A 16,584-nucleotide genomic window follows, 5' to 3' on the forward strand; every position below is an offset into this window, starting at 1 on the left:
GCACTTTTTGCAAGTGTATTAATATGCTATTCATTACTCTGACATCCATGGATGAATCTGTACCACATTGGGAAACTAAACGTTTAGTCAGCTAAGCTCTGGAATATCAACATTTGTTCAGTATTGTGAATGGCAAGTGAAAAAGAAGGGTTTTCCATTTCAGCTTCAGACAAAAATTTGTTTGCACCTACAGAAAAAAACAGTGAACAGATTTATGCTAAACTTGGAATAAAAGTAGAACTTTAATCAGAAAGAATGAGTTACTTACCTTTGGTAACACATTATTTGGTAGAGACTATTTAGCAGCAGATTCCTTACCTCATAATAATCCCTGAGCTTCAGACTGGATCTGGACATTTTCAAGCAGTATCCCTACGTGCTGATAGGTGGCATCATTCGGCATCACATCAGCCGCGCCGGAAGTGACATGTGTGGTGCCTGTATAGGTGCCACCCATGCACCTCATAACTTTCTTTTCATCACTTTCCACATCAGAAGTGCAGAGCCACAGGGAACACGGACAGACTGGTATGCACATCTAAGGCTTATAGACTGGTGACCCATATACTGTGATTAGTTTGCAGAAGAGAGAGGATGGGTGGGTCGGTAAGGAAAAGATAGTCTCTCTAAAAGATAAGGTGTCACTGAAGGTAAGTAACTTGTTCATCTGATAGAAACTTCTAGCCGCAGATTCTTTATTTTAAACTAGATACCCAAGCAATCCCTCCCTAGAGGTGGGTCTGCAAAACAGATTTCAGACCAAAAAGCCCTGCAGAAATGAATGGACAAAATGCCCATCACAACAGACCGGACTGTCCGGGCAGTAGTACTCTGTAAACGTGTGCAGAGAAGTCCACGTGGCTGCATGGCAGATGTCCAGGACAGCGACTCCATGACCTAACAAAGTGGTCGCAGCCTTGGCCCTAGAGAAGCGAGCACATAAACCCTCAATGGGTTATTTTTGTTGCCAATGTGCAGAAGATCTTTACGCAGAGCACTATTCATTGTGAGATGGTCTCTTTCTGCATTGCTTTCCCTTTCTTGCCCCAACATACCCTATAAAGAGTTGATCCCCCACCCAGAACTCTTTGGTTCAATAAATGTAGAATGGCAATACTCTTTTTTGGGTCTAGACAGTGGAGTCTCTCTTCTTTAGAAGGATGAGGCAAAGCATAAAGGTAGGCAAGGTGATGTTCTGGCCAAGGGGAAAGGGTGCCACAACCTTTGCAAGAAAGGAGGCAAGAGTTCTAAGAAATAGCCTGTCTGGGTAGAAGGTGGTATGAGAAGGGTGCACAAAGAACGCCTGCATTTCACTGACCCTATTGGTCGATGTTATGGTCACTAAGAAAGCTGTCTTGAGGGTTAGCAAACTGATTGGGCAGTTGTGCAGTGGCTCAAAAGGTATGCACATCAGAAAAGTCAGGACCAGATTTAAGTCCCATTGGGCAAGATAAATAGTCAGGAAGGAAACAAATGTTAGAAACCTTTTATGAACCTAGTCACAACGAATGTTGTGTAAGTTACAAAGAATGTTGGTCAGGCAACTGCAAAGATGACAAAATGGCTGATAGCCCTTTAGTATGCCCAGAGCAGAGCCCTGCTAGGCCAACAACAGAACTGATAGTAAAATTTGAGAAGAGCTGTGCAGAGAGAGGGTCGGTGTTCCTGGATACACACCTTGCCACAAATTTGTCCAGAAGCAGGCATAGACCATCTTGGTAGAAGGATGCCTGGCTGTCCGAATAACACTGAAGACTTTGGGATGAAGGTTGAAAGCTGTCAACTGTCACAGCTCAATCTCCATGCAAGTAGGTGGAGGGTGAGCAGGCTTGGGTGCAGGACCCTCTAGTGTATCTGAGACAGACAACCCTCTCAAAGAGACAGCCTGACTGGATGACTGATCGATGCTCATGCTCAATATATCGGGATACTGGAGTCTCTGTGCCCAATTTGGAGCCAAAAGAATGACTTAGGCCTGGGCATTCCTGATCTCCTTGAGAACTCTGGGCAAGAGTGGTATTGCCAGAAAAGGATACAGGAGGATAGAGTTCTACTCTAGATGAAAAGTGTCTCCAAGCAAGAGTCATCTTTAAAACTCAAGAGCACAAAACTGTTGACATTGTACATTCAGAGAGCTCGCCAGGTGTTGAACCACCATGGAAATGCCCTGACGTTCCAGCAATGTCCTGAAACACAGTGCCTCTTGACAAAGGGTCCATGACCCCACCTTGACCTGTTTGTTGCAGTACTACAGGACGGTGGTGTTTTCCATGAACACCTGCACCAGCCTTTCCCTTTTCAAAGGAAAAAAAGGCTTTCAGTGCCAACCGGATCACCTGGAGCTCCAGCAGGTTGTTGAGACGCCTGGACTCCACCGGACGCCTCTAAACTCTACCTCTCCCTGATGGCAGTGCCAGCCCTGGAGTGACGTATCTGTCACTACAGTCAATTATGGCTGGGCAAGGGAAAGGGGTCTGCTGCTGACCCAATCATGATTCGTCAGCCACCATTGCAGGTCTTTTGCTGTTCTTCCGAGATCTGATCTATGTCGGAGAGATTCCCTAGATGCTCTACACACTGGAACTTCAGGTCCCATTGGGAAGGTGCAATCTCGGATAGAATGAAGGCCTCTGTCCTTCTTGGCCACCAGAAAGTAGCGAGAAAAACAACAAAGTTCTACTTCTGATGCCGGCACCTTCTCAATGCCTCCCTTGGCCAAAATAGCCAATACCTCCTGACGGAGCAAGGAGATATGGTCCTCTATCAGCCAGCCGTAAGATGGTTGCATAGGTAAAGGGGTATCCAGGAAGAGAATAAAGTATCCCCGCTAGACTATCTGCAAAACCCACTTGACGGAAGTAATCGACTACCAATGGTGGAGGTGATGGCGTATCCTGCCTCCCACTGGATTCCCATGGTGGTGATAGGGCAAACTAAAGGGATTTGGAGGCTGCAGGTGCTTGAGGAGTGGTGAACTGGACTGACCAATGGCTAGTAGTCTCACATGGCCTGTGAGAACCGCATCCTCAGTCACGAAAAGGCTGGGAAGCCCTTTGGCCTTGGGAGTTTGAGGGAATAAACACAGTTGGAAGCCTATCCTTTATCCACAAAAGGGACAGAAGGCATATTGGTGTTGGCGAGGGGTCATGGATAGGCCCAAGGAGTTGGTGTTAGCTCTGCTATCCTTGAAGCGCTCCAGCGCTGAGTCTGATTTCTCATTAAGAAGGCAGGAGCTGTCAAAAGGTATTTCCATGAGCGATGCTTGGACATATCCCGAAAAGCCTGCCCAGCAAGTCGGTTGTGTCCAGGCTACACCTGATGGTGAACTTTGCTGTGTCTCTCCCATTAGCAATGGCCTTGGAGAGTATGACATGGCCTCTTCCGAGAACATAGGTAGCACTTGCAAAACTGAACCTCAGATCACATGGGTGTATCAGCCCAAGAGGCATGTGGAATTCACTGACAGCAGTGCTAGGATGGTGGAAGAGAACATCCTCTTTTCAAAGATGTCCAGGCTCTAGGATTCCCAATCCAGTGGTTTGGTAGGGAAGGCACCAAGGATGACTCTAGATGTGAATGCTTGGAGTACCAAACTTTCTGGGGTGGGGTGCTGGTTGAGGAAACTGGGGTCCCCAGGAACAGGGCATTGCAGCAGCTGATTGTCCTGTGCACAGATGCCACTGCACAGGGCATGGCCACGCTTCAAGGAGGACACCTGTAAGGGCTTCATTAAATGCCAGTATGGGTTTGGTGGGGGGCAACTCCCGGCTGAAGCACCTCCAGAAAGAAACGTCTTGACTGCCACTGAGGATAGGGTAAGGTCAAAGACCCCAGCTGCCCTTCACAGCACTATTGCAAATGAGGCACCCTCCTCCATAGTCACAGTAGGGGGAGAGATCAAGCAGGTGTACGGTGAGGTGTCCTAACCACTGGCTTCTACCAGGTCCTCAAACCAGTTGTCCAGTGTCGTCTAAGGGATGGTGATATCCATAAGGGTCATCTGACCCCTTCCATTCATCACCCGGTCCAGGCCTGTCAAATTAAAAAGATGCTGGCTTCAACTCTGGAGCCATGGCCCCAGTCGGTGCAAGAGTAAGTGTTGGACAATAGCCATGTGGCTCCATGTCAAAGTCAGGTATCACAATGGGGATTGCGCTGCTGTGGGGCATCAGTGGTGGTGGGAGCAGTGGTGCGAGTGCCAAGGTAGGTCACGTTCTCATGGGCAGCACTGCTCCTGGAATCAGAACTGGAACGTAGGGCCCTGTCTGGTGCAGCGGGTCAAACCTGACAGAGGGTATCAAGTGGAGGGCCCTCCAGCACCTGTGGGGGCCCTGAAGAACTCCAGAGGTATCAGGTTCCCCAAAGTGGTGCAGGGCCTCATAGGTCTCTTTGAATTGGATCAGGGTCATGCTGGGACAACTGGGGAGGCACAGAGCAGGTCTTCGATCCAGAAAGAAGCGAGGCTTAGAGTGCCGACACTCCTGCGACTCGTCCGAGGACTTGTACGGGCATTGTTAGAATGTGGGTCTCTAGTGGACAGAGGTCTGCACCCTGTCCAAGTAGGGACCAAAATCCTAGCAAGGGTAAGTAAGTTAAACAATTAACCTGTGTTCACCCTCTGGTAGCTTGACACAGAGCAGTCAGGCTGAACTTAAGAGGCGATGTGTGAATTATCTGTGCAACCCTTTAACTACAGCAACACAGTAAAAACACCACAAAACAACTCCACACCAGTTTAGGAAATTAGAGAATGTTATGGTGCAGTCAGTCAGGGAAATCCGCTGGAATGTAGATGTCGGAGAGTTTTGGAACAAGTGGAGAATGAAAGCACTGCTTCTCGGGTCCAGGAGTAGAGTAGTGTAGCGCTTCACTCATCTCCTCTGTTGGTTGATCAGTGAGAGCATGTCCCTCAGCACTGGGGAATGGGACGCTGTAGAATGTAGATGCAGGACTCACAGCTTGTCAAGAGTCCAGCGACAGCCACATGTGGAGAAAATCTTTGATGTCACTGAGATTTCTCACAGAACAGGGGGCGAGCCAACAAGCCCTTGGAGTCACTCAGGGTTTTAGTTCTTGGTAGGGCAGAGATCAGTAGGCAGAAGGGCAGCACAACAAGGCAGAGCAGTAGATCCTGGGCCCAGTCAACCCTGGCAGAGTGGCGATCCGGACAGCACAGCAGTCTTTACTCCAACACAGTTTCGTTCAAGTCCAGTAGTGTACCGATTTTAGAGGGTTAGAGGCCCAGTACTTATAACAAAAAATGCCTTTGATGTGGGGGGTGACTTCAAAAGGTTTCTCTGAAGTACACAAATCCCATTTTCAGCCCAGCCTCACCTCTAGACTATCAGTGGGGGTAATCAACCCGTTTGTGTGGGCTCTGGCCACTACCCTTTCAAATGAAAGCACGAGCCCTTCCGAACCTTCTCCCCAGAAAGACCTAACAGTACGCAGATGAATGCAGCTGTAGCTGAGTATTCTGTGTTGTGGTTATTTGAAGGGAATGCACAAGTGTAGCTGTCAGCTAGCCCAGGTCAGACATGTATTGGAGGCAGGCTGTGACCACACAGGCCGAATGAGAGCAGAGAAAGGCCCACTTTCTAAAAGTGGCATTTCTAAAATAGTAATAATACATCCAGCTTTACCAGTAAAGAGGATTTATCATTACCATTCCAATGATACTAAACATGAAGTTCCTACTCTGCTCTGATCAGGAATGTCAACATCAGGACAGTGCGCTCTCTACGGGCAACGTAATGCAATAAACTGACTTGTGAAATGTAATAATTCATGCATTATGTATTAATGCAGTATGTTAACCTTTTGCATTGCAGAGATTCATGTTAAAACATCATTAATGCTTTTTACTATGTATTGATGATTTTCAAGGCTTTGCTGCAGTATTACAAGGTGTGGTTAGGGTGTGGTCCCTATTCTAAGCCTTTCTAGAATCCCTTCCTGCAGCCTGCAACATGGGAGTGGCCTGGGTCTATTTAAGGGACCCAGCCCAGCTCCACGTGCTCACTATTCAGAGGTCCCGGTGCAGAGCAGCAGCATTTTCCTGAGCTCCTGTTCCAAAGGCCTACCTAGGATTTCCAGGCCCTGTCTTCATTTCCTTGGTGATCTTCAAGCAGGGCGGTAAGGCGGAGGTCGGGTTAGGCCCCGACTCCGTTTTCAGAAATATTCTAGTTTTGGGCCTTTTGGTTACATCGCGTGTGCGATGGTTTTCTTGGCATTTAATTCCTGCAGTTCAGCTTGGCAGAGTGCGCGATCGTATTTTGGCATTTAAACCTTGATGGTTGAATCGGCAGCAGTGTGCGTGATTCATTCTTGGCCTTTAACTTTCACAGTTCGGATCGGCAGAGTGCACGATCTTATTTTGGCATTTAAACCTTGATGGTTGAATCGGCAGCAGTGTGCGTGATTCATTCTTGGCCTTTAACTTTCACTGTTCGGATCGGCAGAGTGCGCGATCGTATCCTGGCATTTAAATCCTGGTGGCTGAATCGGCAGCAGTGTACACAGTTCATTCTTGGCATTTGACTTCCACAGTTCAGGTCGGCAGAGTGCACAATCGTATTTTGACATCTGGATCCTGATGTTTGAATCAATGACAGAGTGTGAAAGTCGTTCTTGGCTTTTAACCCTTGTGTTTCAGAGAGGAGGAAAGCGCGATCATTTCTAGACATTGAAACCTTGATGCACATTCTTGATATTTAAAGTGTATAATAATTCTTAAGCAATTGCATCTTGAAGATCTAGACAAAGTGCATCCTTGCAGTATTATTTGTGGGCCTTTCACAGTTTATCCCAAAAAAACAATGTGTTCACTTGATTACTGTTATAGTGTGTCTTTGCAGTGTCATTCATGAACCTAATGCAGATTATTCCTGAAAACTAATATGTTCATTGATCACTGATATTAAGCAGTTTCTATTCAAAGAAATAACTTGATTTCGTTCAAGGTTCTGAGCCTCAGATTGTATTCAAAAGAAACTCTCATATGGATGTTTGCATATCCTTATTTATTTTCCAGGTACTCAGAGCTAATAAGGTTATGATGAATTAAGGCCCTTGATCATTCATGTTATCAGTCCATAGCTATCCTGAACAAAGCTTATGAAAGTCAAAGTGCATAATCTGATTATTGTGTTCTTAACTTTTCCTTCCACAGGTCTCCTTCCACGCTGTTCCCAACCTAAAACCCCTTCCCCCACTTGGCCATTCTTTAACTCTGTGCTATAATGGCTAGTAGAGTTTGGAGCTGCCAAGAGGTGGACATATTGGGAACAGGCGCAAACCCAGAGGATCCGGACTCCTTGACAAGGAATTACTCCTTAAAGGCATTTTAAGGAATTCCCAATGCTGGCCTACGAGATGGGCAGGCCTCACAGCAATGAAAAACGACTATGGGGATGTGAAACTTGAAAATGCGTGTCCTGCCTTTTCCTTTCATGGCACCTTGCCCTTTGGGGTACCTAGTGCCTTCCTTACGGGTGACTATATGTAAGAAAAGGGGAGTTTAAGATTTTGGGAGAAGTTTAAATGCCAAGTCGAGGTGGCAGTGAAACTATGCACGCAGGCTATGCAATGGCAGGCCTCAGACATGTTTTCAGGGCTACCTAAGTGGGTGGCACAATCAGTGCTGCAGGCCGGCTAGTAACATTTAATTTAAAGGACCTGGGTATATGGTATACCACTTTATGAAGGAATTTATCTGTAAACTAAATATGCCTTTTGTGGATACACCAATGTTACCATGTTTAGAGGAGAAGCACTGGTTAGCAGTGGTAAAGTGCTCAGAGTCCTAATACCATCAAAAAGATACAGCAACACAACAGGAGGTAAAAGGCAAAACATCTGGGGTAAGATCATCCTAAAGATGCCAGGTCTAACAGGCATGAAAAAGTTGAAGATCTCTTTGACCTCGTAGACTTCTTCTTGCAGTGGGACTTACTTGACGGCTTCCAATTGGACGGCAACCTTCATTGCAACCGGGATCGTGAGCATCACAGGGTCTTCCTAAGTAAGGCAGCAAGGAATTTGAGGGAACACTCCCTCAGTGCCTTTGGGTACATGGCACGGCAGTCCTCACAGGTCTTGGAGTCGTGGGTATTCTCCAAGCAGAAAAGACAAATCACGTTAGGGTCTGTCACAGACATCTGCCTGTGAAAAGCACCACATGGCTTGACATCTGCTGGTTTCTTAGAGGACATCCCTAGCATACCAGGAGAATTCTCAAAAAAAGTATCAACAAAAAGTTGAGTAAAGGTCAGTCAAAAATTGACTGGGGTTAACTTTTCACGGTTCTGCACTGACTGGCATGGGAAAAAAATTACTAATGTCAGCGCACTGCGGTGGTGCCTACATAGGCACCGCACACGTCTTTTCCAGCAAAGACGACACCATCAACGAGGAGCCAAAAGATGCCAACTATTGATGCAGAGGGGTGCTCCTCGAATATTTTCCGATCCAGTCTGATGCCTCTGGATTATTCTACGGTAAGGAATCTGCAGCTAGAAGTGTCCATCAGATGCATGTTTTTGTTGATTTGATTTAAATCTAATCAGTAGCTTATGTGATGTGTGTGAAAAAGTTGCAAGGTGGGCTTTAAAGGGTTAACACTACTGTATATCTTGACTCCTCAACTGCCATGGATTGAAGGAGCTTTCTGCACACAAACCTGTGTTGGCGGACCTTCCATCACTGATTGGCTGGCCACAAGAGTAAAATTACTCTTGTGGCGCTCTCTGTGCAGTTATTATTCAGCCCCACTTCAAACTGCAATTACATTATTTGATTTAGGCAGCTGCGGCTCCTCTGCTATAGCGGAGGAGCGTCACCGACCCCCACCAGCAGCAGGAGCTGAAAACCTTTAAAAAGAAAACAATAATATATGCTTATTATCATTTTATTTTTAAAGGGGCCATGGGGTGACAAGCACTCTGGCCGGCCAAACACACATGAGCACAAGTGCTCTCTCCAACCCAGTACTGTGTTGCTGGGGTGGAGAGAGCAAGCCCAGGCTCCCAGTCTGAGTAGGAACGCCCAGCCAGGGCCCTCCAGCCAATCATAACCCTGCTTTGAGCAGGGTCGTGATTGGCCGCCGGGCAGGCTGGGTGCCTGGAGTGAGTCAGTGAGGTTCAGGTGAGTTTTTAATGTTTTTTTTAATTTTTATTTTTAATTTTTATTTTTTTGTTTTATTGCTCCTTCCCCTGCCTCGCCACTTTTCCCAGTCTCCAGCCAAGACTGGATTTAGATACAACTTTGACTCCCATAGCCTGATCTGTACCATATTTTTCTTTTTGTACTGTATGAAATGCAAAGTACATATATGGTGTGGAGAAAGAACACTGCAATAAAACGGCTTATTTCATTCATGTGTTTAAAGTGCTATATGTGCTTATCCGGTTTAGAGAATATCTGATGCATTTTGGAATTATGTGATGAGACAATACACAGTTGTCTTAACAACCACCAACGTATTTATCATTGCCAGTGAGACCAAAACCAGTCGTTCTACTGCAGTGTGAATTAGGAGAAAATGCCTTTTTGGAAGTATCTGAAGTTATTTGTTTCATCTGCCTATGGACATCAAGGTCAAAAATGCATATTAACGTCATCAAAAACACATGGACGTTTGCAGGATATAACAAGGTGAAATGCATTGTCACCAATGCTGTAATTGATATAGCCATTTGTGATGTTACCTGCAATGCATGGGGGGCGAGTCATGAATACATGCGTAACCATCAAGGGTTAATTTCAGTGTTTTGAACTAAAAGTAGCAACCACAACTCACTTTAACTATGTTCTCCAGGTTATATATATGTCACTTATTCAACAGCTGTGAATCGAATGTATACATGCTGCCAGGAAAAAAAGTCATAAAATATGTTCTATGAGTATTACACTATGGTCGTGGGCGTTTTCTCAAAAACATAAGTCAAGCAAAATGTTTCTCAAGGTCAACGCTACACCACTGTAAAAAGTGAGGCAGATCAAGTCAGACACCAAGGTCGACAAGAAAGTAGAAGCCAGCTCAGACCTGTGAACCCTTATGTATGATAATATTGGAAAAAGCATATTTCTGAAAGTCAGTTTTGTTATGATCGAGTCACCCATTATGTTCCAATTCACATAAGATTATAGAAAGAGGACAAGTACAAGTCAAAGTAATAAAAAATAAGACTCATTCAAAAGTTAAAAACAACAGAAAAAAGATAACAACAGAGCTGTGATGAAAAATGTGATAAAAGCAATTATCACTGGGAAGGATGGCAGACCAAGCAGAGAACCTCCTTTTATTCAGAATGTAAAAAAGTAGATGGTTCAACCGATTAGCACAAGGCACTGCATTTCTTGACAAGGACCAAGCTGTCTGTCCTCACTTAATTCAAGAAAACAGGTCCACGGTTATGTCACGGGTCTATAAATGTGGATTGTTTACATAGACATTTCTGTGGCGACTCGAGGACAACAGAATGCTTGAAGGCACATATTCAAATCAGCTGCATCAGATGAGTGCCATTTCAAGGCCCGGCCTATATGCAGCAGTTTGACAATTGCAGACCAGATTTTATTCATCGGTTGCTGTCTCTTTGTTAAAGCTCCTTCTAGTCTCAAGAGGACTCTGATGCACCACAAGAACGTTCTTTCAAGCATCTTCCATGCCCACGTCACTGTAGAGGTAAACACTGCAGCGTTGGTGTCTCTTCTTTTGTTAAAGGGGCAGCGGAAGTAGATTACTTGTCTCCTAAAGTATGGACACGCCAGTATGAGGCGCCTCTACGTTTGCTACTTCTTCACCCCACAGGAGCACCTTGCATCGTTATTCACATTCAAGAAGCACAACCACGAGGCCAGAAGATTGCTAGTTCTAGCCAGGGCAAACCGTCTTTGGTTCTGTCGAAAATCCAAAACAGGGACCGGCTTGACAAAACACTGAGGGTACCCAGTACCTCTTGTTCAAGCAAGGAACTGCATTTTAATCAAATATTTTCGGTTTTTATGCGGGTACACAAAGCAGAGATTTCTATGTATGAATTTATTTTTAAATGAAATATCAAAAATAGGTCTGAGAGATGGATGTGTGGAAAATATCTGAGAGGTAGGAGATGAGTTATAAAAAACAGCCTGCTTCCACGTTATTGGTTAAATAAATATCAACGTATTTATGTTGACAAAACTCCTAATACAAGGATGAATAAAGAGGTAAATGGAGAAAAAAAAGAAATACCAGCCCTTCAAATCCAATTGTCTAAAATGAACATGGCTTAACAGTGCTCGCAATGTTTCTTAACATCTATATTATTCTGAAATATTATACAAAACAGAATATCTGGCTCAAGAGATAGAGGATCACTAGTGCATTTAACGGCCTGAGCCTTTATTGTGGCGAAGAGTGACCTTTGAATCCACTGTAGGAGGTGGTTGATCTTTGTATTTGTCGTCTGCTTTTCTTTTTTGGTGGTGATTTTGTTTCTGCACTCCGTGTTTCTGTTTTCCAACACCCACGGGAGAGTGTGTTCTTCCTAGAAGAAAGTGTTCCCATCTAGGAATACTTTCTTCAATTGATGCCCAATAACAAGTCTAAAAAAAGAAGAAAAAAAAACAGTGTTATTTGTGACCCGAGACAGAATATATATATACATGGACACAATGAAACTGAAATCCCGGTGGTAGTTAAAAATTACCTACTGTTCAAAAAGTGGCCTAAAAACTGTTTTCAAGTTATGATGTTGGTTTGAATACTTTGCATTGGGGCGCCCTCTTGTGGGTATTGAGATAAAATACATATTTTCACTATAAATGAAATAATCATTTACTATTTATCGGTAGCTTTTGCAAATCTGCACTGTGTACAATATAAAGCAGGTCAGTGAATTTAATTACTGTAAACAAACGTATCGGAATTCTAAAGCATGCTCAGTGAATAATCGTTCAAGTATCCGACAGAAAAACATAACAAGCAACGAGAGTCAAATAGGCTACCGCAGACATTCATTTTGTCACCATGAACAGACCTTTAATATTTTCTGAACGCCATTTTCGAAGCCTTTACTTTAGATAAAAATACAAATTTTTAGGCCTTAACTACTTTCACTGTAAACATTTTCCAACCGACCTCTATTTGACCGTAAAGAAAAAACAAAGGCTTGACTGTTATGCAGGTGCGTTCTGTTATAGGTATGTTCGTATTTTGCTTTTTCCTTGGACAATGAAACTTTCACTCCATTTCAGATTGGTTTTAATCCGCCACACTTTTTTCAGAAGAAGAATAAAAGTAAGACGCTCACATACAGCGTTGCTGGCTGAACTTTCTCTCACCCTGTACAGCAAACAGCCGATTACAGTGAAGGCTACTTAATGTGCTTGCGGTTTATAGAGACAAAAAAAAACGTAATTCAATTCGAACGGAGACAGGGAATACCACTTGTAGCATGCTGCTCATCTTCCTCTCTTAAATAACCCACTCCTTAAATGAAAAGAAATGGTTTCAGCAAGAAAATATCCACAAACTGAGCAAGGAAAAGTACTCTTGAAAAAACACGAGGTGGGTAGTAACATTTTTTTAAGTAAACTCGAACCAAACAAATAGATCATCAGGGACCATTCCTGGCTGAGCCGAAAACAGCATATACATTCAAACACGGTTTTCAAAACCGTTCTTGCATCAGTCTGGACATAAGTGGGTTATTACTTAAATATGATCACAGGATGAATGATGCAAGTCCCCGAGTGGTAAATAGCTCCATTCTTTTGTGATTTTCGAGCACCTCGTGCATCCCTTTATCAGTCAGTTTTCTGTCATAATCATCAATTTTAATTAATTTCGACCAGTGGTCATAAAAACAAATATACAAATAAATGGTAAAATATACAGTAAAAAAACTTAACTCCACACAGGCCGTTGACCGAATTCATACAGCACACTCTCAAAGAGAATACACTCAGTTAGTTTTCATCGCACAACACAGCGTTTACCAGACACTGCATGCTGCATCTTCACTCCACATCTTGCCTGACCTGAAGAGCCGCCATGGGTCATTTCGAAACATCGAAAACATGCATAAGAACACCCCAGGTTTAATAAACTCCCAAATGCAGATCTGCAGTTTTAGCTCCCCTTCGAGACCAAAACCGGACGCAAGCCTTGCCCCTATGCACAGAAAACAATTGACAGAAGATGTATGCAAGACTGAATACGTGTGTGGCCGGTGGTCTGCATAAACCACGGATTTCGGGTGCTCAGCTTTTTGGTAATCAACTTTACTGTCCTCACAGAAAGCTCGTTAGTATCATCAAGATTAAAAAAAAAAAAAAATAAGCAAGCGATTTTCCCAAATGTACCAAAACCATGCAATACAGAGTGCTTTTTAAAACGTAAGCACATTGATAATGATTTCTTCTCACAGAGAGAAGCACAAGGCCATGGGTGGCCATTTGATCTTATATGATAAAAACTGCAGCCTGAGCTAATTGATGGCAGGAATTTAAGTAGAAACTCTGGCACACAGACCCAACTGTAGACTGACCTATTGATAACAGGCATTTAAGTAGAAACTCTGGGATACCGACCTAAAATACACATACAAAATTTCCTCGGTCATCTGTGAAGGATGTAAGCTGATATAGCCCCAGATACCTGCAACATAAATTACGGCTAACACACTATTCGCCTTAAACACTGTTTTTTTTTTTTTTTTTTTTTTTAAATCAAAGGGGATATGCATGTCGTTTTTTTTTTTTTAAAGTGGATCCCGCCATTATGCTTTGTAAGGCAAAAAATCCAGTAGGTAGGATAAATTCAACTTCCAATTAAAGATGACCCTTACGTAAGGACTAAAAAAAAAAAAAAAAAAAAAAAAAAAAAAAAAAATTGTCTCCAAATTCCGATCATTAGGACAAAATGGGTTATTTTTATAAGCCGGATACCCAAACGACATTAGCTTTGACTTGTTGAAGTCTGTCACAAGTACAAAACACTCTGTAAAAGTCAGAAAATCTGGAAACTAAGTGGTGTAATCCATTAGGAGTCTGCGATGTAAGGACTGTGACAGCGAAGTAAAGAATCAGGGTTACCTGTCTGCACCTAACTTAGGTGGGTCAGCACCATTGTTGCTCAATTCGCAATCCATGTGACGTCACTAAGATCATTGTAAGATAAAAACCAGCCGTGCACTTCTCCTATAAACAAATCTCAGAGACCTGCTCTGGCCATTGTTAAGGGAAGGCTACAAGGCCACGAAGCCATTGTTCACCCCGATAGGGGACAGGTTCAACCACAATTTGGACCTGTCTACCTTATCAAATGCAGAAGAGAGGTCCCTGGAGAGAAGCCTTCTAACAGGGTATGTTTGTGTCTTATGGTGTTGCACAGTGTTGGTGTTGTGTCTTAAGTAGGAGTCCAGAAGCGTGCTACACTATGTGTCATGACCTTCAAGCGTCACATGTGTTATGTTTATTCGGATTAGAGTTCAGGACGCAGATGTTACGAAAGAATGCAACAGAGTTAAGTCAAGAAGCTGGATATGCCCCTCTTGCAGCTGAAAATCCATATTAAAGCTGGGGTTTGCTCGGCGCCTACGGGTCCTGTGTTGAAAAATGCAGAGAAGTCATCTTCCAGGATTCAAAAGGAGGCTAATGGATTCAGAAATTAAGTTCGTGGGAGGGTGAATTTTACACAACAGACAGATCATAAACCCTTCATGTCTGAGTACAACCGATTTACATTCCTCTAAAGCAACGCCCCAAATCCGCAGATTTAGTACCAAGGTATTGGGCTATGGTTTTCGAATAGTGCGTGTGGCAGGAAGTAAGACTTAAAGCAAATAGTATGTCTCGCCAGCCGATACATACTGAATCAAGTGGAGAAGTGTGGCTCAATGGTTAGAGGCAGACCCTGAAGCGGAGATCTGGCTCAAGACCAGGGTTCAAGTCCCGCTTCGGCAGGTCTTGGGATCAATTCCCCTTGACCAGATAATTCTCGCCTCAGGGTGCCTAATCTAATTCATGGGTCCCACTCTGCAACTCTGGGCAATAGCTTGCTTAATCTCCACAACGGCCCCAACAGCGCTTGGATGCCTGGCTTCACCCTGGGGGTGCTCAGGAGTGGGCGCCTCACAGGGAAAAGCCAGGAGGGGTTCCATAGCGGTATGAGTACAGCGCCTTGAGACCCTAACGGGTGAGTAGTGCGCTATACATTTACATTTTACATTTACAAACAGTGATAAAAGCACTGAGACTGATATAGGGCCAGATGTACAAAGGTTTTTTTTACTGGTAAAACGCACTTCGATTTGTTAAATAAGTGGGTTTGCAAGTGATACAAAAACGGTTTCTAATGTACTAAACCCACTGAGCAATTAGAAAAAGTTTCCCAGTCTCTAAGTGGGTTTAGAAACAAAAGCAGATTTGCAAATTGCAAGGGGTGTGTTTGGAGTTTTATTTTCTAACTGTGAATCAGTAACCTATTATTAATTGTTTGCATCTGTAATTCCTGTTAGAATTCACCGACGAGTTACCAGCTTCCAAGTGGGGTGGTAACTGATTTGCAAGGCGAAACGGGACCAGTTTAGTCCCCCTGCCCTTTGGGAATCACAGTGGCATCTCCAGGGCAGTTGGCTGCTCTCACGGAGGTTTTCCAAAATGGTGAAAAGAAAAAAAAAAAACACACATAAAGCAGCCCCATTTTCTTGGCTGCTTTAATATAAACAAAACATACATTTTAAAATTCTGTCACAGGGATGGTTGGATGGGATAGTGGTCTGCTTTCGTTTGCTAGTCAATACTCCTTTGAAGATAGCTAAACAGAAGAAGTCACAATTAGCAACATGGCTAATAAATATTAATTAGGCAGGTTGTTTCGAGACCCCCTCTGATTTCTATTAGAACATAAGCTGGTTCACAAAATTAAGTAATTGGTGGTAATGGTTTTGAGTTCACTACATTCCAACTTCGCCGATCAACACCATTTCACATACTGATTCAAATGTTTGTTATATTTTTGGGTTCAATGGTCAGTTCGGCCCAAATGAAACAGAGTAGGGTCTCAGAGCTAGCATTCTTCAGGAGTTATGTCATAATGTAACTTGCCTTTAGGGAACGCGACTGCCTGTCTAATATATACTCTAAACAAAGATGTGACTGCGATTTACACAATTGTAACACAAAAAGGGTCTATAAGTTTTTATTAATCTTGCATGGAAATCAGGCTAAGCTACATGCCAGTCATCCAAATTAGGATAGATGTGGATATCGACTTTCCTGAAGCAAGGTGTCCATAGTGAATACAATGAGTGCAGATTTGAGTCTCACTGCAAAGATCAGGTATTTATAATATATTTCCCACACCATGAACCAATTAGATCTGTCACAGAGTGCCAATATAGGTAGGAGGAAAGAAGGTTCCCTCTTGCAAGCCAATAACTTTGGTGGAGCATCTTGAAATTCAAAAATATGGTGACAATCTTGAAGTCAATTGACTTCCAATCAAAGAAGTACAAGATATTCTTATTTGGGTCTTGTCCTGTTCTCCATGAGTGGTGGAAGGGAGAATTACCCGAAGGGGGACAGGGTCCCCAC

General features: G+C 43.6%; 1 protein-coding gene across 1 annotated transcript in view; it reads right to left on the reverse strand.

Annotated features, from left to right (window-relative positions):
* Positions 1 to 10,277: 10,277 nt before the first annotated feature.
* The window catches only part of CEP15 (centrosomal protein 15), an 86,069-nt gene continuing 79,762 nt past the window's right edge, over positions 10,278 to 16,584 (reverse strand). Inside the window, exon 5 of the mRNA XM_069206535.1 lies at positions 10,278 to 11,589. Within this exon, the coding sequence (XP_069062636.1) occupies positions 11,371 to 11,589 (219 nt within the window). The 3' untranslated portion in view covers positions 10,278 to 11,370. The remainder of the gene's footprint in view (positions 11,590 to 16,584) is intronic.

The sequence above is a fragment of the Pleurodeles waltl genome, chromosome 9 (genome assembly GCF_031143425.1).
Source record: "Pleurodeles waltl isolate 20211129_DDA chromosome 9, aPleWal1.hap1.20221129, whole genome shotgun sequence".
NCBI lineage: Eukaryota > Metazoa > Chordata > Amphibia > Caudata > Salamandridae > Pleurodeles > Pleurodeles waltl.